This window comes from Felis catus, chromosome C1 (genome assembly GCF_018350175.1).
Source record: "Felis catus isolate Fca126 chromosome C1, F.catus_Fca126_mat1.0, whole genome shotgun sequence".
Lineage (NCBI taxonomy): Eukaryota > Metazoa > Chordata > Mammalia > Carnivora > Felidae > Felis > Felis catus.
In genome coordinates this window covers 214,106,218-214,132,403 of record NC_058375.1, presented here as the reverse complement: position 1 = coordinate 214,132,403, position 26,186 = coordinate 214,106,218, and the positions used below count along the sequence as shown (strand labels likewise).

General features: G+C 60.1%; 2 protein-coding genes and 1 long non-coding RNA gene across 7 annotated transcripts; 2 read left to right on the top strand and 1 right to left on the bottom strand.

Annotated features, from left to right (window-relative positions):
• Positions 1-862: 862 nt before the first annotated feature.
• ECEL1 (endothelin converting enzyme like 1) lies at positions 863-8,276 on the top strand. Of its 2 annotated transcripts, none has more exons than XM_045034624.1 (17): positions 863-1,657; positions 2,267-2,335; positions 2,453-2,563; positions 2,683-2,775; positions 2,965-3,089; positions 3,747-3,969; positions 4,424-4,522; positions 4,741-4,815; positions 5,019-5,122; positions 5,440-5,498; positions 5,574-5,625; positions 6,206-6,273; positions 6,472-6,596; positions 6,888-6,953; positions 7,326-7,421; positions 7,642-7,718; positions 7,849-8,276. In XM_045034624.1, exons 1-17 carry the CDS (start codon positions 866-868, stop codon positions 7,946-7,948), a joined length of 2,334 nt encoding a protein of 777 aa, XP_044890559.1. In that variant the 5' UTR covers positions 863-865; the 3' UTR covers positions 7,949-8,276. The 2 variants fall into 2 exon arrangements, with proteins under 2 accessions (XP_044890559.1, XP_044890560.1); XM_045034625.1 differs by having other exon boundaries at positions 7,306-7,421.
• Positions 8,277-17,501: 9,225 nt separating this feature from the next.
• On the bottom strand, positions 17,502-21,379 carry ALPI (alkaline phosphatase, intestinal). Its single transcript, XM_023259805.2, has 11 exons — positions 21,244-21,379; positions 21,045-21,161; positions 20,815-20,930; positions 20,444-20,618; positions 20,193-20,365; positions 19,798-19,932; positions 19,625-19,697; positions 19,364-19,498; positions 19,081-19,272; positions 18,740-18,859; positions 17,502-18,646 (listed from the first exon to the last, which is right to left on the bottom strand). Exons 1-11 carry the CDS (start codon positions 21,311-21,313, stop codon positions 18,348-18,350), a joined length of 1,605 nt encoding a protein of 534 aa, XP_023115573.1. The 5' UTR covers positions 21,314-21,379; the 3' UTR covers positions 17,502-18,347.
• On the top strand, positions 18,542-24,273 carry LOC109502933. 4 transcript variants are annotated; one of them, XR_002161857.3, is made up of 4 exons: positions 18,542-18,632; positions 19,010-19,376; positions 20,896-22,765; positions 24,053-24,273. It is a non-coding gene; the product is annotated as an uncharacterized LOC109502933 (long non-coding RNA). The 4 variants fall into 4 exon arrangements; XR_006583621.1 differs by having other exon boundaries at positions 19,010-21,187; positions 22,157-22,765; XR_006583620.1 differs by having other exon boundaries at positions 19,010-21,187; positions 22,153-22,765.
• Positions 24,274-26,186: the final 1,913 nt, after the last annotated feature.

Here is a 26,186-nt window from a genome sequence, read left to right as displayed (position 1 = left end):
AGCTCGCTCCGCGCCGGGGGTGAAACTTCACTCAAGTTTGGGTTCCGAGGAAAACCTGTTGAAGCCAGGAGTGGCCCAGGGCGGGGACGGAGGGGCGGGGGACGGAACCGGTTCCAGTTTCTTAAGGCCGTCGGGGTTTCTCTCCGATGCGGGGCCGGTTGGAGCGCACCGCTTGGGAAAGGGGCTGGTGGCATTATGGCCACCGAATAGAAGACGGGGCTGGGGGCGGCCCTACGGACATCCGCGAGGACAAAGTTTGGTTCTTTAGCCGCTTTCTTGAACGTCTAGTTCCAGTGCAGCTTCTGGGGCCGCGTAGACGCGCCCTTGACCGCACCTCCTTTCTCCAGTCTCCGTTTTCCCCTCCCCCACGCGGCCTTCGCTGTAGCAGGTCGCAGACGAGAAAGGCAAAGGGAAGAGAAACAGTCCTTCACTGAGGGCCTACTGTGTGCGAGGCCCCCGTGCACGCTGCTCCCCTACTTTATATCAGGGACCTCCCAAATATGCGGCAGGCATGTGTTTGCAGTGGGAGAGGAGTTAGGTTAAAAAAAAGGACGACACTGTGCGTGTGGGAGGTGGTGGCCACTCTGAGCCTTCCCCTGACTCATTCTTGAGTAGCTGGGGGAGGCCAGGCCCCAGACCCGCTAGCGGTTGGAGACACGGGGTGGCCTCCAGCCTCTGGACCTAGGCCTGCGCCCCTCCAGTCGTGCTTGTGGGCCCCGTCGGGGGCCCAGTGCCTCTCTGAACCTGCGTCGACCCTTCCCGCAGCTGCAGCCCGTGAGCCATGCGGAGGTTCGCCGGGAGGCCGACGGTCCGCGCATCCTGTAGCTGAGATCGCCAAGGGCTGCGTGGCGGGGCCAGCGGCACCATGGAGACCCCATATTCGATGACGGCTCACTACGACGAGTTCCAGGAGGTCAAATACGTGAGTCGGTGCGGCACGGGAGGAGCGCGCGGGGCCTCGCTGCCCCCCGGCTTCCCGCTGGGCGCGGGGCGCAGCGCCACCGGGGCCCGGGCGGGGCTGCCGCGCTGGAACCGGCGCGAGGTGTGCCTGCTGTCGGGACTGGTGTTCGCCGCCGGCCTCTGCGCCATCCTGGCCGCCATGCTGGCGCTCAAGTACCTGGGTCCCGGCGCCGCGGGCGGCGGCGGCGGCGCCTGCTCCGAGGGCTGCCCGGAGCGCAAGGCCTTCGCGCGCGCCGCCCGCTTCCTGGCCGCCAACCTGGACGCCAGCATAGACCCGTGCCAGGATTTCTACTCCTTCGCGTGCGGTGGCTGGCTGCGGCGCCACGCCATCCCCGACGACAAGCTCACCTACGGTACCATCGCTGCCATCGGCGAGCAGAACGAGGAGCGACTGCGGCGCCTGCTGGCGCGGCCCGGGGGTGGGCCGGGGGGTGCGGCCCAGCGCAAGGTGCGCGCCTTCTTCCGCTCGTGCCTCGACATGCGTGAGATCGAGCGGCTCGGCCCCCGGCCCATGCTGGAAGTCATCGAGGACTGCGGGGGCTGGGACCTGGGCGGTGCCGCCGAGCGCCCGGGGGCCGCCGCGCTCTGGGACCTCAACCGGCTGCTGTACAAGGCCCAAGGCGTGTACAGCGCCGCCGCACTCTTCTCGCTCACCGTCAGCCTGGACGACAGGAATTCCTCGCGCTACGTCATCCGCGTGAGTGCGTTCCCCTCCCCGGTCACCCCTGCAGCAGCCTGGGACCGGGGGCGCCACGGCCCCGCTCGAGCGCCCCCAGCGCAAGGCGACCTATGCGTAAAGGGAGGGAGGGCAAGGGGAGGGGAGCGCGCACCCGCATAGCGCGGGAGGAGGGCGCAAGTAATTTCCCTCGAGTAATTGCCGTGCTTAGCGGAGCCGCGGGAGCCGCAATTTCCCAGTCCTGTGGCAGGCTGTGAGAGCACGCAAGGAGGGGTGTGCCAGTGGGATCGGGCGGGCCAGAACGCCAGGGGCCTCGGCTTTCTCGGTGTGGGCTCCGAGAGTGCCCCGTACAGGTGGGGAAGGTTGAAGGCTAACAGAAGGAAGGGTGGGGGGACTGGGTCCTCCTCCGCTCCCCGAATCTCCAGGCGAGACTGATTAGGGGTGGAGGTTTCCACCAACTTCTCTGGGTGGAAGGAGGGCTAATGTGCTTTTGTGCTGCTCCTGGGGCTGGCGACAGTAGGTGTCTGCTACGTCCTCCGTTTGGGCATTTGGATGGAACTTCAGCCTGTGTGCAAGAACCTGACATGTTGCCCGCTGATCTCTGACCTCTGACCCCGTCACTTTCCCCAGATTGACCAGGATGGGCTCACTCTGCCGGAGAGGACCCTGTACTTAGCGCAGGATGAGGAGAGTGAGAAGGTGTGGGGGCATGGGGTGGGACTGCAGGGAAGGCCTGGGGCTCCAGGAGGGATGGACTAGGGCCTGACACGGACCCCCCTCCCCCTCCCCCCTGCAAAATGTCCCATCTTGGTGCAGATCCTGGCAGCGTACCGGGTGTTCATGGAGCGCCTGCTCAGCCTGCTGGGGGCCGATGCTGTGGAGCAGAAGGCACAGGAGATCCTGCAGCTGGAGCAGCGGCTGGCCAACGTGAGCGGGGGCGGGGGAGGGCTGCCACGGGCCCACGTGAGTGGGCGGGGGGGACTGCCATGGGCCGAGGGGACGGCGCCGTTACGCAGGGCCCTGTCAACTCCGATCTCCGCCTCCAGATCACAGTGTCAGAGTACGATGACCTCCGGCGGGATGTCAGCTCCATGTACAACAAGGTGACGCTGGGGCAGTTGCAGAAGATCACCCCTCACGTGAGTGCGGCCCGCCGAGGGGCGGAGGCATTGATGCTGGGACTCCAGGGCCGTTGTTCCCCAGGGTGGGGCGAGGCCTTCCACGGCCATGGATTCCTGTGTCCTCCTGTGCGTCTCCCGGACTCCCTCCCCGTCCTCTGTGCTCCCTGCAACACCCAGCCCTACTGTCCCCCACCCTCGGCCCCACAGCTGCAGTGGAAGTGGCTGCTGGACCAGATCTTCCAGGAGGACTTCTCGGAGGATGAGGAGGTGGTGCTGTTGGCCACAGACTACATGCAGCAGGTGTCCCAGCTCATCCGCTCCACACCCCGCAGGTACAGCTGCTGATCACCCCCCCCCACCTGCCCCTCCACATCCCTCACCCGTACCCCAGATGTGTCTGCTTGGTAAGGTTTGAATTCCCGTTTCACCTCCGTCCGGTAGCCACACTGGGGAGGCATGTGAAGAGCACTGGAATAGGAGTCCAGATCCCTAGGTGCAGAGGTGGCTCTCCCACCTTCTCTCTGGGACCCTGGGCAGGGCTTGTGAGCTCCCTGAGCTGCGGTTTCCTCATTTGGGGAGAGTGAGGCCGACTGAGTCCAGACCCCAGAAAGGGAAGGTGTGGGTGCAGTTCTGCTGCCCCAGGGCCACCTTGGGGAGCGCCTCCCTGGTCTCTGCCCAGAGGCCCCCCAAGGCCAATCCTGAGGCAGACAGTCACCCCGAGTGCCCACCCTCCCACTGCATAGCAGGTTGGCATCAGGCACTCGTCTCAGGGGCCAGAGATGTGTCTTGCTTCGTGTGGGCCCTTTTCCCTGACTGGGGCTCAGGCCACTCCAGGTTCCTGCTCCATGGATCTGGAGTGACCCCCGCTCCTGCGCGGGTGCCGGGTGTAGCCCCAGGCCGAGGGTTCTGGAGTGGCATGGCACGGAGCCCTTGGGTGGCCCTTGCGTATGAGCCTGTGTGGACACCCAGCCGTTTCCCCTGGTCCTCAGGATCCTGCACAACTACCTGGTGTGGCGCGTAGTGGTGGTCCTGAGTGAGCACCTGTCACCACCGTTCCGAGAGGCGCTGCACGAGCTGGCACGGGAGATGGAGGGCAGTGACAAGCCACAGGAGCTGGCCCGTGTCTGCCTGGGCCAGGCCAACCGGCACTTTGGCATGGCGCTTGGAGCTCTCTTTGTACATGAGCACTTCTCGGCTGCCAGCAAGGCCAAGGTCAGGCTGCCCTGGGCTTGGGGGTTGGGTGTGGGTGCAGGTGCTGGTCAGGGCGTAGAATCCTCCCATGGCCTTGCTCTGAGAATGGGGAGCCCACATATTCCCTTGCAGATAGGGGCGCCCTGAAGCTCCAGACTTCTCCCCAGGCCACCTCCCCCAGGAAGCCTACCTCATCTATCAGCCACAGGAGGGCTAGCCCCTCGGGCTCCTGCCCCCCCTTCTCTGCCATGCTCGGGAGACTGTTGCCGGGGCAGTTTGTGCTTCCAGACTGTGGGCTTTTTGTAAGGGGGGCCAGGCCTGGATCCCCACCTCCAAGGTCCCGCTTGGCGCTCAGGACCAAGCCTTAGGCCTGGGAAGTGGTACTGAATCAGTAGTATCCCTCGTGCCAGGTGCTGGGGGCCCAGAGTTAAGGCCTCCTGGGTTGACCCTTGATCCCTGACCCCTGGCCCTATAGGTGCAGCAGCTTGTGGAAGACATCAAGTACATCTTGGGCCGGCGCCTGGAGGAGTTGGACTGGATGGATGCTGAGACCAAGGCAGCTGCTCGGGCCAAGGTGAAGTGGACCCTTTCCCATCTGTAGATTCCACGAACACTTATGGAGTGCCTACTGCGTGCCAGGCTGGAGTGATAGAAGAGGCAGAGATGCCCCTTGTGGAGCTGGCATCACTGGTCTGGTCTCGCCTGTCCTTGAGCCCTGCCTCTAGACTACAGCCTCTCCCTTGGGGGGTGGGGGGCTGTCTCCCGAGGCCCTGGCTGCCCTCTCGCCCACAGCTCCAGTACATGATGGTGATGGTAGGCTACCCCGACTTCCTGCTCAAACCCGAGGCTGTGGACAAGGAGTACGAGGTGCGTCTGCCTCCGGCCCCACCCTGCCTAACCAGCTGGGCTTCTCCCGGCCTGTGGCCAAGACCCCCAGGGAGGCCTGCCACGACCGAAGAGAAGGAACCATGACCCTCGGCTGATGGCCCTTGGGGGGACGTGGGGCCTGCCCAGCGCTGGTCTGGCCATGCCCGTCGCCTGCCACTGAGCGCTGCCCATCCCCTGTGCAGTTTGAGGTCCACGAGAAGACCTACTTCAAGAACATCTTGAACAGCATCCGCTTCAGCATCCAGCTCTCAGTCAAGAAGATCCGGCAGGAGGTGGACAAATCCACGTGGGTGCCTGGCCCAGAGCGGGGCGAGTCAGGGAGGGAGGTTCCATGGGGAGAGGCTCCTTAGCCAAGGCCAGAAGGCTGGGAGCGGGCGCGTGGGGGGGGTGGGGTGGGGGCAAACCGCCTCAAAGTCATGCTGGTGCAGAGGTCATGGGGCCGGGGCGGGTGGCGGTGGGGGCCGTGAGGGTGGAGGCTCAGCCTGGAGGAGGCGCGGGGCGTGGCCACAGGCTGGGTCACTAGGGTAGCTTTTAAGGAGGAGGGGGCTGGGAGGTGGGGGGGGAGCGTGGGTCTCCCTAGCTGACCCCCACCTCCCTCCACAGGTGGCTGCTCCCACCACAGGCCCTCAATGCCTACTATCTACCCAACAAGAACCAGATGGGTAAGGGGGCGTGCCCCGCGAGGGGCGGGGCCTGGAGGCGGGGCCAGTCTCCTGCTGACTACGCCCTCTCTGTAGTGTTCCCGGCAGGTATTCTGCAGCCCACGCTCTATGACCCTGACTTTCCACAGTGAGTACCCAACCCAGCATGAGCCAGAGCCAGCTCTGCAGCCCTGTCTGCTGGGTGCATGAAAGCTGCCGGGACTGTCCCGATCCGGGCTGGGCCCAGGGGTCATGACAGTGGCAGATCCTGGGTCCCCAAAGTCTTACCTCATCCTTGGTTATTTAGAAAAATGTGTAGGTTTTTTTTCTTTCTTTCTTTCTTTCTTTCTTTTAAATGTCCTGAGTTCCCCCTTACCTGGTTTGAGGCTTCTTTAGGGGTTTCAAAAGTGGCTTAGTGATGAGGAAACAGGCCAAATCCAAGGTGGGGTGCCTCAGTTTCCCTCATGTCTTCCTCCAACCTGGTCTCTTCCCCTGTCCCAGCTCTGTTAGAGGTTATTTCCTACAGAGCAGCTGCAAAGGTATCGTTGGCCCCTTTTACATGTTGTATGAGGACTCTAAGGCACGAGTGCCCCAAGACCGTGGGGACACCACTGTGGCCTCCCTAGGCCACCTCTGGCTTGACCGGGGCCTTCCAGGGCCCAGGCAGCAGCGTGGAGCTCTCGGAGGGCGGGTGAGGCTGGGGCCTGACGCTGCTGCCGTGGGCCCAGGTCTTTGAACTACGGGGGCATCGGCACCATCATTGGACATGAGCTGACCCACGGCTATGACGACTGGGGTGAGGCCCGAGGGTGGCCAGAGGGGGTGTCGGGGGAAGGGAAAGGCAGACAGCGGGGGGGGGGGCAAGGCGATGCTGGGTGGATTGAGACCCCACAGCCCCTCTGTCCCCATTGGCCGGTGGGTGGGTGGGAGAGGGGATGAGAGTCCGTCTTCGGGCATGAGAGTCCGTCTCCACCACTCTGCCCGCTGCCCGCAGGGGGCCAGTATGATCGCTCAGGCAACCTGCTGCACTGGTGGACGGAGGCCTCCTACAGCCGCTTCTTGCGCAAGGCGGAGTGCATCGTGCACCTGTATGACAACTTCACCGTCTACAACCAGCGAGTAAGATGCCCTTGCTGCCCCTCAGGCCCGGCTGGGCGTGGACGAGGAGCATGCGTGCCCACGTGTTCACACATGTGCCCAGGGCCCAGCTCACATGCCCAGGGTGTGCATGCGCACTCACGTGGGTGTGTGGAGGAGTTCACGCAGACTCATATGGGGCACGAAGGGGTTGGGGCCGCATCTAAATCCTCTGGGAAAGGGAAGGGGAGTGTGGGCGGGGGCCCAGGGTGGCAAGGCCTGAGGAAGGCCAGTGGGCGGCAGACAGACCCCGGCCCCTTCCCTTCTCGGCAGGTGAATGGGAAGCACACACTTGGTGAGAACATCGCGGACATGGGCGGCCTCAAGCTGGCCTATTATGTGAGCCGCCCCCGCCTGGACCTTCGTTCCTCTGGGGGGAAGGATGGGGGCTGATGAGGACTCCACGAGGGACGTGGGCACCCCAGGCTCCCCATCACATGGCGCTTTGGCCTGGGGGAGCGGGGCCTGTGACTGGCACAGGGTCCACTGGAAAAGGAGGGACTCCCAGGCTGCTTTGGGGAGAGCAAGGAGGACTGCCTGGGGTTAGCCTTCCCAGGAGGGAGCACAGCTCAGGAAAGGCAGAAGGCAGGGAGCCTGGGGCTCGGCATGGCGGGTGGTGTGCAGAACAGGGGCCGGTGAGGGGCTGACTGGGTGGAGGGTGAGTCAGGTCACTGCACTGGGGGCACCGCAGCTCCACACTGTCACCCCCAGGCCTATCAGAAGTGGGTGCGGGAGCACGGCCCGGAGCACCCGCTGCACCGGCTCAAGTACACGCACAACCAGCTCTTCTTCATTGCCTTTGCCCAGGTGGGCCAGGTGGGGGCCAGGTGGGGGGTGGGCAGGGGTGGGGACATAGCTCTCGGCCTGCCTCTCATCAGCCACCCTCAGAGGCAATGGTCCCATGGGTTCTGATGAGGGCTCAAGGCCTAGTGTGCTGGGGTGGGGGGAGGTTTGCCAGGCTTGCTCAATGGACTCCTTGGCTTCAATTTCCCATCTCTTCCCCTCCCCTCCCCGCCATGGGGCCCAGAACTGGTGCATCAAGCGGCGGTCACAGTCCATCTACCTGCAGGTGCTGACCGACAAGCACGCACCTGAGCACTACAGGTGGGCCTGCCTGCCTGGGCCTCATCCCCTTGTGTCTGGGGTGGGAGCAGGTGGGGATGGGGAGGGGCAGCTGGGGGGTAGTGGCCGTTGGAACCCACACCTGCTGGGTCTCTCCTCCTGCCTCCCCCAGGGTGCTGGGCAGCGTGTCCCAGTTCGAGGAGTTTGGCCGGGCCTTCCATTGCCCCAAGGACTCACCCATGAACCCTGCCCACAAGTGCTCTGTGTGGTGAGCCTGGCCATCGGCCCGCACGCCCTCGCCACCCGCCCTGCACGAATTGCCTCCCTGCCAGCTGCCGGGGCAGGCATGGACCCGGCACTGGTCTGCTCTGGGCGCCACCCACCTTAAGGCCTCCAGGACCTGGCCTTCTTGCTATCCCTCACTTCCGGAGGGGCCCGGAGCAGGGATGGGGCTGGGCTCCAGGAGGCCGTGGGGGTGAGATGCTGGGGTCCCCAGTCTTGGCTCTAAGGAGCCAGACCCCCTGGCCAGGGTGGATTGTACAGGCCCCACCTTCAATCTGTTCTTGCTGCTAAGTCTGGTCAATAAACTGCTGTACCGTTGTCTTGGTTTCTTCAGGGGCCTCCGGGGCAGGTTGGGTTGAAGGGGTCCCTTTGTGGGGAAGCTCAGGCCCTCAGCACCGCGGGGACCCTAGAGAAGACCTTCTTGTCCCTTCCTGTCCCCACTCCCTGGCTCTTCTGTCTTTCTCACCAACCACCTGCTCCTCCCTCCCCCAGAGTCCCATCCTGGCTCCTGTCCAGCTCCAGACCAGGCTCGTGGGGGCCAGAACACCAAGCCCGCTGGTCTGTGCTCCAGCATGACACTGGGACTCACTTCCCCTCAAAGTGTAGATATCACAGGCCAGGCCTTGGGCTCAGCGTGTCCAAGAGAGGGGAGCTATGAGACACGCTTACATGGAGGTCGGGGCCACTCTGTACAACACTGAGTCGTGCTCTCCGGTCTGGAGTGGACGCTCCGGGGATGAGAGAAAGAGAAGAGCTGTCAGGGGCTGGCCTGTGACATGGCCGTGAGGCTCTAGGCCCCGCCCGTGGTGGGAGGGGGAGGAGGGAGGGCTGCCCCATCTCGCACAGGATGGTGGGGTGCGGGGACAATGTCACATGGGGCAGCCCCACTGGGGGATCCAGGTGTCTGCAGTGAGTGGGGGACCGTGGGCCTCATGCCTTTCCTCCTCTCGTCTGTTTCTCTCACTTTGGGACAGCCTAGAGGGGGCGCCCCTCCCTGGCTGTGCCCGGCGTGGCCTATCCCCATCTCCCACCACAGTGGAGAATCTCTTGCCAGCCCAGCTCCTGTCATGCTCAGAGAACAGCCATCCCCATCTCGGCCTTGAGTGACATTTAAAAAGTTCCTGTTATCTGAGCCTCGGGCACACCACCCTTGGGGAATGAGAGACAGAAAACGCACGTGCCACAGCTGACGGAGGCAGAGTAGAGGGGCGGGCGTTGTGTGGCCCTGGGGAGGGCCCTGAGGAGAAGTGGCAGGAACTTAGAAGGACCCCATAGGAAGAGCCAAGTTCCCCCAAGGGGCAGGGACTCTTCAGGAGATGAGCAGGGCAGAGCACCCTTCGAAGGTGGAGGTGGGGTGTGCAGGGAGTAGGGGTCGGGTAGAGGAGCCGTGATTCTGGACCTACCTCCAAATCCCCTCCAAGCCCCTCGTCCCCTGGCCTGGGCATGTGTATACCATACCCCTCAGCAGCCGGCACGCTACAATGTGCCTCTGGTGGCTGGCACAGCCAGCCAGTTCTCTCCTTGCCACCCACTTGGGTGGGGCCTGGTGTCTGGGACCCTCCACACCCCGTGACCAGCCCATCCATCTGACCTGGGATCCTGGCTGGAATCGGAGTCCCCAGGCCCAGCGCTTTTGCCCCCTGTGCCCCGGTGGCTCTTTAGTTCCCCACCTCCACCCAAGACCAAGCCTTCCTGTCTCCCATCCAGCTCAGGGGAGGTCTGGGGTGGACAGAGCCTAGGGGGTGAGACCTCCCCATTCTGTCTGTGCCCTGCTGAGGGAGCCAGAGGGACTTGGGCGTGGCGGGGGGGGGGCGGGGCGGGGATGGTGGGTCCCCGGGGGAGGACGAGTTTCCTGGCCTGGAGGCTGGTCCAGCGGGAAGCCTGTGGGACTTGGCTGCTGGCCGGGGGCCTCAGACCCAGTGTGCATTCCAGCCAGGGTGCGCCCACCCTGCGGGCGGGCGGGACCGTGGGCCGCCAGGCCGTGAAGCTCCTTGCTGGGCTACCTGCGGAGACGTCGCTGCTACCTGGGGCTTCGGGGCTTCACAGCCCTTCAGGGAGAACTGAGGGAGATCATCAGGTCAGAGGGAGCTCGAGCCACGGGCACCCCAAGGACAGAGTCCTGGTGCTTGGACGGGGCCCATGAACTCCAGACACAGCCACGAAACCCAGGGCCACGGTGTGGCCCGGCCTGGCACAAACGTGACACTGTGTGTCACCCGCTGCTTCCCAAACTGCTTTTCCAGACGCACCCTAAGAGCATCCTCACTGCAGCCCACTGAGGTGCCAGGGTGACAGGGACAGGGAAACTGAGGGGAGCCACGGGCCCTAAGGTCACGCCGCACACGTTAGCTGACGGGCGCCACTCAGCCGCCGCGTCCTCTTGAGCTCTGGGCGTCCGTCCTATACTCGGTGCCAGCTGTCTGAGCGTCCTGTTAGGGAACCACGCACGTGGTGCAGACGCTGGCCACTCGTGGTCTGCCGGCCCCTGTGCCAGCGGCTGCACTGAGGAGGCCGGCAAGGTCAGCACAGCTGCCCATCCAGCCTCAGTTTCCCCGTCTTAAGTGAAGGCCGTGAGTGCAGAGAAGGCCCCTTGGGCAGCCGTGGGACGGGTTGTGGTAGGGCTGGCCCCAGCCGTCCCCCGGGGGGTGAGGGCGTCCTCTGAGCACCGCTCGCTGGGATGACGGAAAGCAGTCTTCAGCCAAGCAGTTAATAGCAGGGAAAGAGCTTCCAGGCGTCCACCTCGCGCCCGCGTGCAGAGCGCCTCGTGGTTCCTGGTGCGGCTCTGGTTCTGCCATCTGTGGCGTTGAGACCTTGAGCCCAGGGGTCACTGCTGGGTGACCTTGGCAAGTGACTCACCCTCTCTGGGTCCCGGGGCCATCACCGGCAGCCCCGGGGGGGTGTGTGTGCCAGGGGCCGGCCTGATGTGAGCCACCCTTCCCCTCCTCCCCCCCCCCCCCAGCCGAGGCCTGCACGGCTGCTGCCCCAGCAGGCTCAGCCCGACTCCGAGACCTCAGGTCAAGGATGCCGGGAGCACCCTCCGTCTGGGGCCCCCTGGGTGCCAGCTCCGTACAGATCTGGGGAGGATTGGGAGCCAGCTGGAGAGGTGTGCCCAAGTCTCCCTGCCTAGGGTCTCAGAGAGAATGGGGGGGTCGGCAGCCCCGGGATTTCTGTGGCACCCAGGAGGGGGCACAGGGTGCCTGGTGCCACTGACCAGCCAGAAGCCCCGGGCCTTTCTAAACAGCTCAGTGGGACCAGATTCAAGTTTCTGTCATTCCTGTGGCTGCTTCTGTGCCGACTCCAGATGCCCGGTGCTCTGGGGCCCCTGGGGCCCCCGCTTGTGAAGTACCCTAGATGTGATATTTTTTTATTTATTTGTAAATGTTTGTTTATTTTGAGAGAGAGAGAGACCATGAGAAAGAGAGCAAGAGACCATGAGAGAGAGAGAGCATGAGAGAGAGACCGTGAGAGAGAGAGCACGAGTGGGGGAGGAGCAGAGAGAGAAAGAGACAGAGAATCCCAAACAGGCCCCACGCTGCCAGCGCACAGCCCGACGTGGGGCTTGATCCCACAAACTGCCAGACCGTGTCCTGAGCCGACACCGAGAGTCGGACACAACCGACTGAACCACCTCGGTGCTGCTGGATGCAATATTTAAAAAAAAATTGTAATGTTTTATTTATTTTTGCGAGACAGAGTGCAAGCTGGGGAGGGGCACAGAGAGGGAGACACAGAATCCGAAGCAGCCTCCGGGTTCCGAGCTGTCAGCACAGAGCCCGACGCAGGGGCCGAACTCACGAACCGCGAGATCATGACCTGAGCCGAAGTCGGGCGCCCAACCGACTGAGCCACCCCGACGCCCCTAGATGCAATATTTTTAAATGGCTTGAGCTCCTATGCCAAAAATGTTTGGAAAGCCCAGGGTCTTCCATATGCAAATAGCTCTGGGGGTATGTTCTCAGGGGGATTAGGCCTCTCCTCATGCCTCCTTTCCCACCCCGACCCCCCCCCATGCCGGGCTGCCCCCTATCCCTTCCTTCCCCAGGGACCTCCCACATGAAACTGGGTAGAGTCACAGACTTTACTGAAGGTTTGGGGGGGGGCAGAAGGGCCCTCTCTGTGCCTCCTCTCCTTTCTCCTCTTCTGGATGTCTCCGCCCTCCCTCCAAGTGACCTGAGAAACCTACTTCCTCTTGATTGATTAAAAAGAGCATTTTCCCCTTCCCTCTGCTGGCTCCAGGCTGGCCTAGAGGCCCAGCACAGTCTGTAGCCCTGTGACTGTCCCCTCCGGCCACCCAGCAGCAGGACGGGGTGGTGGGGGGAGGGCAGGGCGCACCAGTCCCGCTGCCCTACCCCCGCCTCCATCCCGCAGTTTCTGCGCGAGCCTGGATGACCCGAATTTGGACGGCACATCACTGAGCCAAGTCTGTCCGGATCTGAGCAGAGGGTCTCCTGTGCAGCCTTCACCCGGTCACTGGCATTGCCCGCAAAGCTGCCAGGGATGGGGACCGCCAGATCCCAAGCCCCCTTCCCTTTGGGGAAAACTAGCTGGGCACTGGCCTGGCCTTTCCTGCAGATGAACTGGACTCCACCTTCTAATGAACTGGACTCTACCCCCCCCCCCCCCCCCGCCGTGTCCTGGCAGGGTCCCTGTTCTGGGACTGCTCAGGCCACAGGGCTCCCCTCTTGCCCTCCCTGTCACCCCACGCCGGGCTGGAGGTGCCCAGAGGGCCGCCTGGGCACATGGCTCAGCCCCCAGGCCCCAGGCCCTTGGAGCAGCCGGCATGAGCTCATCAGGTCAGAGGGGAGTGAGGCGGTGCCTGTTCTCCCACCTCAGCGGCCGCCCGCCTGGAAGCCTCTGGCGGTGGCTCAGGCTGATTCATTGGGCGGCAGGCAGCTCAAGTCCCGGAGCCACTGTCACATGGTGCCGTTAAACCGCATCTCTCCTTGTCTGTAGTTTGCATAAATAATAAAAAAAATCCCTCCCACCTTCCTGCGGGACCAAAACGTCGCCGGGACTGCTGACGGGGATCTGCATGGGGAGGTCTGAACGTGGCCACTTCTCTCTCACCGAGGAGCCCAGGGCAGGGAGGGAGGGGCGCGCCGGACGGAACTTGCAACGCTGGTGAGCGAAGAAAGGGCAAGGTCAGGGTGCCCGGGGCCTGGATGCCTCCCGGCAGAGGGTGGACGGTGGGCGGCCTCACCCTTTGGGAGCCGGGAGGAGGGCGGCCGTCTCCTCCCGGAGGGGCAGCGGAGGAGACACAGTTGGTCCCTAGGCACTGTGCCCAGCACGTTGGCACAGACCGGGCTCCCCAAGCGACAAGGTTACACCAAGGGGAGCTTCGGCTGCCTGTCGTCAGTGCTCTGGCCCGGCGTGTGTGCTGGTAGCAAATGCCGAAGTTCTGTTCAGCCGGAGTAAGCAGGCCCTGGGGCCACTTTAGATCCGAGGGTGCAATTTAAAATCCTGCACAGCTTCCTGGAGGCCTCGGGAGGCCCCGCCGGGAGGCAGGAATCGGGGGTGTCAGCCTCACAGGGCAACAATCTGTCATGTAGATGCTGACCAGGTAGGGAGACCCGCTTCTGGAACGGGGGGCGGTGGGGGCTGGCTAACCGCATCAGATGGTAATGTCAGCCTCAAGGGCAGGACGAGGGCACATCTGGCATCCCGTCTGAGGCCTCCCGAGAGACAGCATGCCTGTTTTTCCCCATCGTGACACATCCCGTATCAGCCCCCTGAGCCGGGTTGGGCCAGGTGCAGGGACAGGGGCTCAAGGGGACTCCACGAGCTGGGGGCCCTGGGTCTAGAGGAGACTGGACCTGTGGTGCCCTCCAGACCCTGTCTGAGCCCCGGAAATGCTGACACACCCACCGCAAAGGGAGCTGTTTAGCCTGAGTCCTATCCGGGGTCCCAGCCTGCCTGGCCCCCCATCTGGATCTCAGGGCATCAGGTTAAAGGGACACTGAGTCCTCCTGAGTGTCTACGGTATGTTGGGCCCTGATATGCTGTATCTCCTTTGGGGACTTGCCATGACCCTGGGCAGGGGGCACCCTAAACGGGAGTCCGGATGTTCATATTTAATATCCAGCCCCATGCTGGCACCTTTCCCCCGTCAGCGGGGCGTCCACCCCCGACACGGAAGAGAACGAGGGTGTCCAGTGAGGGACACCTTCTCCCCGTTTGCTCACTTCCAGTGGATGGAGATGTGTGAGAGTTTAGTGTGTCTGCCCAAGTGGATTTAGGGATAATATGATCTAGTTTTACACAAACGAATCCCCCACAACAATCAAGTAGCTTCCAAAAGAGTCCTGTAAAGACACAGCCAGTAACGCCGATAATCCACACGAGGTAAGGGACCGCAGACGCGACCGTCCTCTCTCCTGATAGGTGCTCATCATCACCCACGGTGCACACCTGATGGGAAATCAGCCCCAAATATAAACACTAAACAAAACCAAACTGTCTGAGACAACTCTGCCCCCGTCGTTACTGGTGAAGCTTTGCCCCAAGCGACTGGTGCCCTGAGACACGACTCAATAGAGCACGAAATCCTTATGGACAAGCAAGGTATCTAACAACTGAGCTTTCAGAACGTGGAGACAAACCCCCGCAATGCTTTTCCCAGCGACGTTTAAAGTTATGTGCTTTTCAGCTCAGTACTTTTTTGATATTTCCCTAAGCAATGATAAATATTTGGAAAACTCTTTTAAAGTTTCTTGCATAATAGCATGAGACAAAAAACACCTACCACCAGGCAAACACTTATTTTTTTTCTGCCGCAGTAAAAATGGCAGAAACAATGAACAGAAAATGATCTGTCGACAAACCGAAAGGCATTTCTTTGTCAGCAAATACTGTCGGAAGATGTAGAGAGAACACTACCACCGATTGGAAGGATGTGTTAGCGCAAATTACCCAGTGTGGGAGGTTTACCGTGTGGTTTTTTACACATCTCAGCTTAAGGTATTTGCTTAATAATGCTCAATAATGAAATACACAAACCACTTTGTGTGTGTGTGTGTGTGTGTGTGTGTGTGTGTGTGAGAGAGAGAGAGAGAGAGAGAGAGTCAGGAAAGGAAAGACAGAGTAGAGAAGATATATGAATGCCTTGTTTCATAAGAACAATTGCACACAGGGAAAACTGTCAGGCACCCGCTGATGGAACAGCTACTGAGAAAGGATTTTTTTAAAGGCTTCTGGGTGAGGAAAAAGTGTAGAGGGAGCTGTACCTACAACACTCACTGGCCTACCTTGTCAAACCACTGCAGGAAAGAACTAGAAGCCCAAGGGCACGGGAGCCCTCCGTGGTGTTAACTTTAAAAAAATCAAGATTTTCGGGGCACCTGGGTGGCTCAGTCAGTTAAGCCTCTGACTTCGGCTCAGGTCATGATCTCACGGTCCATAGGTTCGAGCCCCTCGTCGGGCTCTGTGCTGACAGCTCAGAGCCCGGAGCCTGCTTCTGATTCTGTGTCCCCCTCCCTCACTCATGCTCTGTCTGTCTGTCTGTCTCTCTCTCTCAAAAATCAATAAATATTTTTAAAAAGTTAAACAAAAACCAAGGTTGTTCTAGTAAAGCAGAATCTTTATGATACTTGGTAATAAAATCGGGTGTGACCAGGAAAGTTTCCAGGCCACACAAACAATGGGAAAAGGCTGTTGTGAATTCCCCCTCTCTTTCCTCCTCCCTTTCCCTCCTTCTTAAAGCCTGGGGTGCTGACATTTCTTGAGGAGACGAGAGCTATCAGTTTTAGGCACCCAGTAAATTATTGAAAAAACAGATTCACCTTCCCTGGTGAACATCTTCCAGGGAAAGACGTTAAAACAAATGTTTGAAAATGTTTCCACGGACACGTGATTTTGTGGCTAACAATGTGTTTGACCCACAAAACCTACACACTAAAAAAAAAAAAGAACTCGAAAGCTGTCTGTTTTTAAAAAATTTAAATGTAATTTACCCACCGTAAAATTCATTCTTTTCAAGTGTATGATTCAGTGGTTTCTAGAATACCCAAAATGGCGCAACAATTACCACTCAATCCAGAATAACCTGTTTTTTAAACACGTAGAGTTTTAAATTTTTTAATCTTATTTATTTTTTTAAGTAAACTCTACCCCTAACGTGGGGTTTGAACTCTTGACCCTGAAATCAAGAGTCACACGTTCTACTGACCGAGCCAGCCAGGTGCCTCTAAACCTGCAGAGTTTTAAAATGTAGAGTTTCCTTGGGTTTGGAACCCATTCATGAAGTATAAACACGCAGCACCTCTCCATTGGCTTGTAAAACCAACTAATTGATAACAGGGAAAACAGAAATAGAGCAGCTGGATTTTTATTAAATCTTTGCCCAATTGGTGGATGGAGTTTAAAGATGAACATGACTGGGGCGCCTGGGTGGCTCAGTCGGTCGAGCGTCCGACATCGGCTCAGGTCATGATCTCGTGGTTCATGGGTTCGAGCCCCGCGTCGGGCTCTGTGCTGACAGCTCGGAGCCTGGAGCCTGCTTCGGATTCTGTGTCTCCCTCTCTCTCTGTTCCTCCCCTGCTCGAGCTCTCTCTCTCTCTCTCTCTCTCTCTCAAAAACAAATAAAGATTAAAAAAAATAAAAAACCATGAATATGATGGTTTAGGAAGCCTAGCTAATGATGCCCTTTTCCCATTCAGCTCCCATATTTTTGTGACAGCCACTAAAATCCAAAATTGAAATAAACTGCCCTGAGGGCCATGCCTTCAAACTGATGTTTTACAGTGTGAGATCAAGATTTTAGTAAATAAGAATTATAACAATTCAGTGTGATGACAGACGGTAGCTAGACTTACTGTGGTGACCATTTCTTATTGTACATCTATATCTAATCACTGCGTTGTATACCTGAAATGAATACAATTTTGTATGTCAGTTACTCTTCGATTAAGTTGTTTTCATGTTTATTTATTTTTTAGAGAGAGAGCGAGCGAGCAAGAGAGTGCACATGTGTACGCAAGCAAGGGAAGGGCAGAGGGAAAGGAAGAGAGAATCCCCAGCAGGCTCTGCACTGTCAGCCCAGAGCCTGGTGGGGGCCTCGAACTCATGAACCGCAAGATCACGACCTGAGCCGAAATCAAGAGTCAAACGTTCAACTGACTGAGCCACCCAGGCGCCCCAAATAAGATTCTTATCCCTGAAATAATCAGAGTGTTATTTTCCAAGAGTCAGGTCACATTATGCCCCTGCTAAAAGCCTTCCAATTTACATACCACACCTTGGATAAAGTTCAAACTCCCCACCCACCTGCTCCCATCTCTTATCCCTCAGGTTTTACCCCCTACCCCACTCACCCCAACTCTGGTCCAGCTAGTGCTGGTATAGCACTTGCTGATTGCTGCCTCAGGGCCCTTGCACGGCTGTTCCTTCTGCATTGCTCAAGCCTTCACTTCCTTGTCTTGGCTCCACTGTCTGCTCCTCAGGCAGCCAGCCCCTCCCTGACCTACTGATCTGGATTATCCACCACGTCCCCTCACTCACAGACATACTAATGATTTTTCTCTCTAGAACACATCACTACCGGCATTATACTGTATTATAACGGTTTATTTGATTATTGCTTTGTCTCTGTCAGTAGACTAGAGGCCCCCGGGCGGGGGAAGTGGGATCTCATCTCTTCACAGATCTAGGCCCATCACCCAGATGGCCTCCTGGAGGGGGCAAGGGTTGCTCTGGGGCCGCCTGCCTCAACCGATCCTTGGGTCTCCCAGTCTGGGATGGTCACTGAGGGGGTGAACATCAGTACCTAAGTGACTTGGGACAAGTCTCTCCATTCTGTGTCACCATCTCCTCTCTGTGTAGCAGGACCCGTGGGCTCCCTAGGAGGTGCCCCTGGAGGACTGTACCGCGTCCTGGCCCCAGCAGCCTCCTCAGCCAGCAAGGTGCCTGCAGGCCCAGGTGGGGGGTGACAGGAAACCACCCTTTTCCGGGAGCCCCGACGTGCCTGAATCCTTGGTGCTGTGAAGACCGAAGTGAAGAAGCAGGCGTGGCGAGGGGTCTGGGCAAAGTTGTGGCCCGCGGGGGGAGGGGTGGGGGTGGGGGTGGGGGCCGCCTCTAGGATGGTGCCCCCCCTGGTCCTCACGCAGGGCTATCTGCCGGGCGGCACCTGGCCTTCAGAGCCCCGTCCTTACCCTGACACGCAGGTCGAGGCGGAGTTGCGAACAGCCCAGGGGCACCGTGGGTGCCCAGGAAGGCCGCCACCCCGGGCTCCGGGGCGCCCCATCGAGGCGCCCCGGGGCCGAGAGGAGTTTATTGCCGGCAGGCGAAGGTCTGGGGGGAGCGGCCCGCGGCGGGGGCTCCGGGGGGGCCGGGGCCTGGGGCCGGGGGCCCGGGGCGGGTGCGGCGGCGCCCGGGGGCGGGTGGGGCGGGTCACGGTCAGGGCGCGGCGCCCGCCAGCAGCAGCGACAGCGCCCCGGCCAGCAGGGGCAGCGACGGCGGGCCGGCGGCCGGGCCCGGGGGCGCGGCGTCGCTGGGGCCGGCAGAGGGCGGCAGGCCGCAGTCGGTGTAGGGCTCCAGGCAGGCGGCGAAGGCCATGACGTGCGCCACGAAGCTCTGCTCCTGCACGCCGTGCACCAGGTGCGCCTGCGGGCCGCGCGCGAACACCGCCACGTCCTCGCCGCCGTGGGTCTCGGACTGCAGGGGCACCGCGGCCTGCTGCTGGTACGAGGGGTCCCCTGGGCGGAGGATGGGGGGGGGGTCAGGGCCCGCCGGGCGGCCGGCGGCTCCCTCCCTCGAGTTCCCCCCAGACCGCCCGCCGCTGCACTCACCGCTCTCTCTGTCGCTGACGTTGGGCCGCGGGCCGTCCTTGAGCGCGAAGCCGCCGGGCCCGTTGCCGTATAGGATGGAGGTGTAGGTCTTGTTGTCATGGGCTTTGCGGGGGGCTAGGCCTGCAGGGAGGGGGGCCCCGGTGATCGCCCTGACCGCAGCCAGGGGGCCTCCGCGGGCTACACCTAGCAAACCGAGGCACTTTGGGCCTCGCCGGCTTCATCCTCACAAGAACCCTCCAAGGCGGTTGCTATCGTTGCCCCGTTTGACAGATGGGGAAAGGGAGAGTCGGAGCAGTTTCTGCCACATAACTGAGGAAACCCTGCCACCCTCCTGGGCCTACCGAAAATGGAGCTGCCTCGAAGCGTGTAGCCACCGAAAGAGAAGACGTGGGAGTGGTCAGCGGTGACAAGGGTCAGAGTGTCCTTCTCGCTCGTGAGCTGGCTGGCCTTGTCGATGGCAGAATCGAACATCACGGCCTCCGTCAGTGCCAGATAAGCCCTGCCGTCGTGATGACCGTGGTCGATGCGGCCTCCTGCGGGCAGGGCGCGTGGAAGGTGGACGATGCCCGGCCCGCCCCGGCCATTCCCACTTTCGTGCTCCGCAAGGGGCTGCCTGCCACGCACCCTCCACAAACAGGTAGAAGCCCCGGGGGTTCCTCCTCAGCAGGTGCAGGGCCGCCTCCGTCATCTCCATCAGGGATGGGTCCCGGGTGTGGTTTCGGTGGACCTCGTATTTCGTGTCTCCTGGCTCAAAGAGGCCTGTGGGGAAGGGGGCCGGTGGTGACGGGTAGGCCGGGGAGTGGGTGTGAACATCTGGGCGCACGCTTGGCCCTCTGAGGACCCGGGAGGCCAGGGCGGGAACGTGGGGGTGGCTGGGGTCATTACCCATGAGGTGTGTTACGGAGGGGTCCTGGGAAGCCTGAAGGAGCGCCTGGCGGTTCCACACGTACCGGGCACCCTGGGGGGGGGGGGCGGGGAGGGTGCAGAGCCAGGCCTCAGTCCACAGCCCTCGGATCCGTGTCCCTCTCGTGCCCCGTGCACCTCTGGGCCCCCATCACCTGGTGCCTGGCCTGCCACTCCTGCACCAGGTTGCGCCCATCCAACCTGATTCCGTTCTGTGTGGCGTCACTCGGATACTCAGGGTCTGGCGTCCCCTTGGGAAACATGTACTTTCGGCCTCCGCCCAGGATCACCTGTAGCCAAAGGATTAGGCAGGTGGGCGTGGGGCCCGGCTGGCCCCTCGCTCCCTCCTCAGAGAGCCCCACGCTCCCCTTTCAGGCCTGTGGGTGTGGCCTGTCCCTGGCGGTCCCTCCTTCGCCACCTCGGGCCCCACCCCAAGCTCCGGGAGACCCTGCCAGGCCCCAGAGCCGAGGTCCTCAGTTGCCTGGGACTGTGGCCGGTGGAGACACGCCCCCCCCCCCTCCCGTCCCCCTGCTTGCCCTTCGCGGCTCACATCAATGTCCACGTTGGAGATGAGCTGCTGGGCGATGTCCTGGCACCCCTCCTTCCGGGCCTTGGCGGGCATGTCCGCGTCTGAGTACCAGTTGCGGTTGACCACGTGCGCGTAGGTGCCGGCTGGCGAGGCGTGCTGCACTCTTGTGGTGGTCACCACCCCCACGGACTTCCCTGAGGGTGGCCGAGCTCAGGGTGAGCCCCCGAGGTCTCTGATCCTGCCCCTGCCCGCTAAGCCGGCCCCAAGCCCACCTGCTTTCTTGGCCCGGTACATCACGGAGACGACCTCGTTGCCCTGTGTTGTGTTGCACCGGTCAAAGCGGGCAGCTGCACTCAGTCCAATGGTCTGGTAGTTGGCCTTGACCCCGCACAGGTAGGCTGTGGCTGTGCCTGCGCTATCTGGCACCTGTCTGTCCACGTTGTATGTCTGGGGACAGAGACACCCTCAGCTCCCCTCTGGCTCCATCAGATACCCGAGATCCTGACCCAAGCCCAGGGGCCCACCCTCGCCACCCTGGTCCCCAAACTCCGGCCCCAAGCCTCCTGGGCCTTCCCTCCTGTCGCACTCCTGGGCACCCGCCCCCCTTCTGGTGGGGAGCACCCCGAGGCCACCCAGCCCTTACCTTGGACAGAGCCACATACGGAAAGTGGTCCATGGCCAGGGGCGTCTCGGGTCCCAGTTTGTTATTAATTTGCCCTTTTAGGATCCGAGTGGCTGTCACCGTGGGCACCCCCATCCCTGAAGGAGCACACTTTGTCAGGCCCGAGTCCCCAGGGCTGGTCTGTGTCCACTGGCAGCCTTGGGGACGAGGGTTGTGGGAGCCACAGGGGGTGGACAGGCCTTGACACTCACCGTCCCCCAAGAAGAGAATGAGGTTCTTAGCAGCCGTCTGGATGGGCTTCAGCTTCTTAGCGGCATCCAGGGCTTGGGCTGCCTGGCGGTTCCAGAAGGCTGGGTCCTCCTCCTCAACTGGCCAAGGGGAGAGTGGAAGCCAGGTCAGTCTTGGGGGAGTGTCCTATACATGGGGGGCAGCCGGGAGGTGCCTCATTACCTGGGATGGTGCCAAGGGACAGCTGTGGCCTCAGGCCCAGCAGCAGAAGCAGCACCCAGGCTCCCTGCATGCCTGTGGGATGGTGGGAGGGCTGCAAGGCCAGGACTCCGGGGAGGCTGGGACCCTGGGGGAGCCAGAACGTGGGTACCAGCCGCAGTACAAGCCGCCCGGGTTTAAGTCAGGGGAGAACTTTGTTCCTGGTTGTAAAAGGCTCCATGTCCCTCCCATTGTCCCAGGTGGCCACGCTGACCCCGCCCCCGCCCTGTGACTTTAAGTCACGCTGGTAGAAGGCAAGTGGCAGGGCGTGGCTGGGCAAGCCTCAAGGCCGGGGTCCTGGAAAAGGCAGGTCTGTCCAGCACGGGATGGTCCCAGCAGTCTCCCTAGGGTGGGTGGGGTTGAGGGGGCACATCTCCTTTGGGTGAAAGGCACCCCGACAGGGGCCACTCCCGGCCCTTGGCTCATACAGACTTGTGGGAGCACTGTTGCTCCTTCGTTCACCTCACTTGTTCAGTGTTTTCTGAGAGCCAGCTTTGGACAGGCTCGGTTCTGGGTGCTAAGGGAGGTGGGGTGTGAGGCACACAGCCTGGGCCAGGGGCCTGGGTTTGGCCTCCTGAGGCCGTGAGGCCCTGAGACACGGGAAAGGAGGCACGTGGGGGTGGCCTGGCTTCTGACCAGGACTGGTGTGGGCAGGTGGGGAGGGTGCTGGGCTCAGAGGGTGCCCAGGAGACTAGACCCAGAGTCCCTTGTGCTGTGGAAAAGGGTGGGGCTAGTGGTGACAGAGTGGAACCTCATTTCTGTGTCCAATTACGGGCCAGCCTTGTGGGGCTCTCGCGTGTGCGTGCATGTGTGTGGGGCAGGCAGGGCTGGGGACCCAGTGTACGTGAGGCTGACCTCTGCTCCCTTGGACAGGCAGAGAGGACCCAGGGGTGAGTTTCTTCTCTCCACGGGCAACGAATACCCACAGGTATGGCATCTGATAAGGAACAAAGAGGTTTCCGTGACCAGACCGGTTCAAAAGCATTCCTCCAATCCAGCGACCGCACGTCTGGGTGTATATCCAAAAGATTTGAAAGCAAGGTCTGGAAGAGAGATTTGCACCGCCATGTTCATAGCTGCCTTGTTCACAGTAGCGAAAAGGTGGAAGAGATTCAAGTGTCTATCATGAGATGAACGTATGAACAAGACGTTGTCCGTCCACGTAAGGGGATATTATTCAGCCTTAAAAAGGCAGGGAATCCTGTCACACGCTGCAACATGGATGAGCCCTCAGGGTGTGATGCTAAGTGAAATAGGCCAGTCACTGAAGGGCAAACGCTGTGTGATTCTACTTAGACGAGGCATCTCAAGTCGTCAAATGCATAGAACTGGTTGCCAGGGCCCAGGAGGAGGAGGCCGGGGGAGGAGGTGTTTAGTGGGAACAGAGTTTCAGTTTTGAAGATGAAAACCTCCCGGAGAGCTGCTGTCCGACAGCCACAGCCCGCATTCACTCTACTGAGCCAGGCACTTACAAGTGGTTACGATGGTAAATTTTGTGCTGTGCTTTCCCCCACCATTAAAAAAAAATTGGGGGGCACCTGGGTGGCGCAGTCAGTTGAGCAGGACAGACTTCGGCTCAGGTCACGATTGTTGAGTTTGAGCCCCGCATCTGGCTCGACGCTGTCCGCTCAGAGCCCGCTTTGGATCCTCTGTCCCCCTTTCTCTCTGCCCCTCCCTCGCTTGTGTGAGCTCTCTCTCTCTCTCTCTCAAAAATAAACCTTAAACATTTTTTTTTTTCGAAGAAGAAAAACCTTCCTCCCAACTCTGCCCACCCCAGTGGACCACGGTAGCTCCGTTTTGCGCTCTGGCCTCCTCACCACCTGAGCCACGTGGTTGGTCCCCAAAACCAGGGACCAAGCATCTGGCCAAGATCCTGGCCACCAGCATCTCCCTGCCCAGCCCCCACCTCTCAAGCAGAGCTCTCCTGGGGCCGCCTCCACACTGACCTGGCTGTCCTCTACATCTGAGGAGAGCTAGCGCCTTGGGAGGCATCCTTCCTGGCCTCTGAAGTGTCCCCGTAGCTCCTCTGTCCCCTGCATCATCTTGCTGTGCTAGGGAAATTCTTGGCTAAAGGTCAGGGGAGACTAACCCCTGGGCAGGTCCTTAATTAATTAATTGGTTCTTTTTACCAGGCTGTAGGTGAAAGGTTTATTATTCCAAGATTAGTCTTCCAGTGAATTCCCCATCCCCGTTATCAATTGGAATTTTTTTTTCAACGTTTTATTTTTATTTTGAGACAGAGAGAGACAGAGCATGAACAGGGGAGGGGCACAGAGAGAGGGAGACACAGAATCGGAAACAGGCTCCAGGCTCTGAGCGGTCAGCACAGAGCCCGACGCGGGGCTTGAACTCACGGACCGCGAGATCGTGACCTGGCTGAAGTCGGACGCTTAACCGACTGCGCCACCCAGGCGCCCCATCAATTGGAATTTTTGACATAACTGTAGATTCGCCTGCAGTTGTAAGAAATAATACAGAGAATCCTTGGATGCCGCCCAATTTCCCCCAGGTGGCACAAAGTCACAGATTCTCAGATATCTATTCGGAGTTCCCCTGTTTTGCATGAACTCCTTCGTGTGGGCATGTAGGTTCCATACCATCTTGTCCCATGCGTGGGTTCATGTAAACACCACTACAGTTAAGATACCGAACAGCTCCAACCCCGGAGATTGGAACAGATCCCTTTATAACCACCTTACCTCCCTCCCACACCCCTGCTCAGTCCCTAACCCCTCTCCTGCGTTTCTAAAATTTTGTCATCTCAAATTGATAGGGAAGAATCTAAGACAGCCGACAGGACTGACGGGAATTTCTGTCCCTGCCCGAAGACTCCCCTTCCTGGTTCTTCTTCCTGCCAAATTACTACTAATGCTGAATGCAGAAATAACAGACTCTAAATTGTCCCCCATGCTTACTTACGCTCAGGACTCAGACCTCTGGAGAGTGATCTCCTCTGAGCCCGCTGGTGTGAAATAAACCTCCTGCCTTCCAAGATCTCCGGGTGCCGTTTGGTTCTTCCGCCAGGTGATCCAGACCAGGTTCCGTGACAAAATAAGTTACATAAATGGAATCAGTCTTTTGGGGTTGGCTTCCCCCCACCCCCCTCAGGACAGTTCCCTAGAAACTCATCGAAGCATATCAATAGTTGACTCCTTTGTGTCACTGAGTGTATTCTGTAGGATGGGTTGACCACAGTGTTTAGATGTGTGAACATCTAAGGACAGACATCTGGGCTGACTCCAGTTTGAGCTATTATACGTAAAGCTGCTATGAATATTCATTCAGGTTTTGGGGGAACACACGTTTTCATTTCTCTGTAATAAATCCCCAGGACCGTGACCGTAAGCCCTTCCTAGGATGACATTAGGTAATCATCATTTGTGATCAGCTCTTGTTTCTTTCTTTTTTTTTTAAACGTTTATTTATTATTGAGAGAAAGAGAGAGAGCATGAGCAGGGGCGGGGCAGAGAGAGAGGGAGACACAGAATCCGAAGCAGGCTCCAGGCTCTAAGCTGCCAGTGCAGAGCCTGACGCGGGGCTCGAACTCACAGACCATGAGGTCATGACCTGAGACGAAGTCGGACGCTCAGCCGACTGAGTCACCCAGGCGCCTCAGCTCTCGTTTCTTGCGAACTTTGTCATGTGCCTGAGCGGGACTGGAGACGAAACATACACATGTCACGGGCAGTAAACAAAGTATGTTTGTCCACATTCGAAGCCTGCAGCTACGACCCGGCTGTGCGGGGCCACCAGGAAGGCCACTCGGGAAGGCACCTTTGGGCCTGAATCACCTGTGATGACATCTGGTTATAGTCCTTCCTCTGCGGCCCAGGATGACAAATCAGCAGGCAGCAAGCTCTTTCTGGTCTTTCTGGGTGTGGAGCAGGACATAATGCCTCTTGGGGCGCCTGGGCGGCTCCGTCGGTTAAACGTCTGACTCCTGACTTCAGCTCAGGTCGTGATCTCGTGGTTTGTGAGATCGAGCCCCGTGTCGGGCTCTGTGCTGTCAGCACACAGCCTGCTTGGCATTCTCTCTCCTTCTCTCTTTCTGCCCCTCCCACACTAGTGCCCTCTCCCCCACCCCCCAAAAAAACCTAAATAAATAAATAAACATTAAAAAGAGAGAGATAACGCCTCTTGGGTAATTGTTAGCTCAGCCGGGAGTTGCCTCGCTTTGTGCAGCCGGCAGTCTGGTTGTCCTGGTGTGTCTGCTCCCTGGGAAGGTAGGGCCTGCCCTGAAGGGCCCCATCTGGAGCCCTGGCACCCTCCACCGTTACCCTCATCTACCACCGGTGGCTGTTCAGGGTGTTTCCCGGCCCCCAGCACAGGGCGCGGGTAGGCACCCAGGGTGATGCTGAGCCTGCCTACCCTGTAGCAGCTGCCGCTGCCCCACGGAGGAATGGCTCCTTCCTGCCTCCTGCCCTCCTGATCTCACCGCGACACAACCCCTAGGAGATGTAGTGACGGCCCTGCCACTCAGGGGGAGCATGGCAGGAGCTGGGAATGACTGTTGATCACCAAAAGACAACACCCCTCAGCATGATGGGGAACACTTTGGGGGAAACTGAGGCATCTCTTTCTAGGGGCAGTGTCTCCCATTTGAACCTCCCACCAGCCCTGTCGAAACAGTAGGAGTGTCCCCATTCAGGCGGGGATGCTGGAAGCGAACACAAGTTGTATTTTGCCCTCATTTCACGGGCAGACCTCCTGGGATCAGGGGGTACCAAGCCTCCTGAAGCCACCTGGGAGTCTGGCAGGCAGGAGGGAGGGCACCGGGTGAGGGCAGAGATGTTAGCCCCTCCCAGCCACAGTGGCACTGCACCTCTGATGACGTGTCTCCCTCCCTGGCCAGGCCTGCCTGTGCAGTTCCGGGGCTAGGAGAGGAGGCTGGCCCGCCTGCCTCTCCT

What these genes read in the sequence shown, in the direction of transcription:
- ECEL1 (XM_045034624.1), top strand. Translation starts at nt 866, where the DNA reads ATGGAGACCCCATATTCGATGACGGCTCACTACGACGAGTTCCAGGAG. An exon ending in TATGACCCTGACTTTCCACA is followed by an intron (nt 5,626 to 6,205) that starts GTGAGTACCCAA and finishes CCGTGGGCCCAG; the next exon opens with GTCTTTGAACTACGGGGGCA. An exon ending in TCACCGTCTACAACCAGCGA is followed by an intron (nt 6,597 to 6,887) that starts GTAAGATGCCCT and finishes CCTTCTCGGCAG; the next exon opens with GTGAATGGGAAGCACACACT.
- ALPI (XM_023259805.2), bottom strand. Translation starts at nt 21,313, where the DNA reads ATGCAGGGAGCCTGGGTGCTGCTTCTGCTGCTGGGCCTGAGGCCACAG. An exon ending in GTACCGGGCCAAGAAAGCAG is followed by an intron (nt 20,366 to 20,443) that starts GTGGGCTTGGGG and finishes GGCCACCCTCAG; the next exon opens with GGAAGTCCGTGGGGGTGGTG. An exon ending in TCGAGGCAGCTCCATTTTCG is followed by an intron (nt 18,860 to 19,080) that starts GTAGGCCCAGGA and finishes CCCTCCCTGCAG; the next exon opens with GCCTAGCCCCCCGCAAAGCC.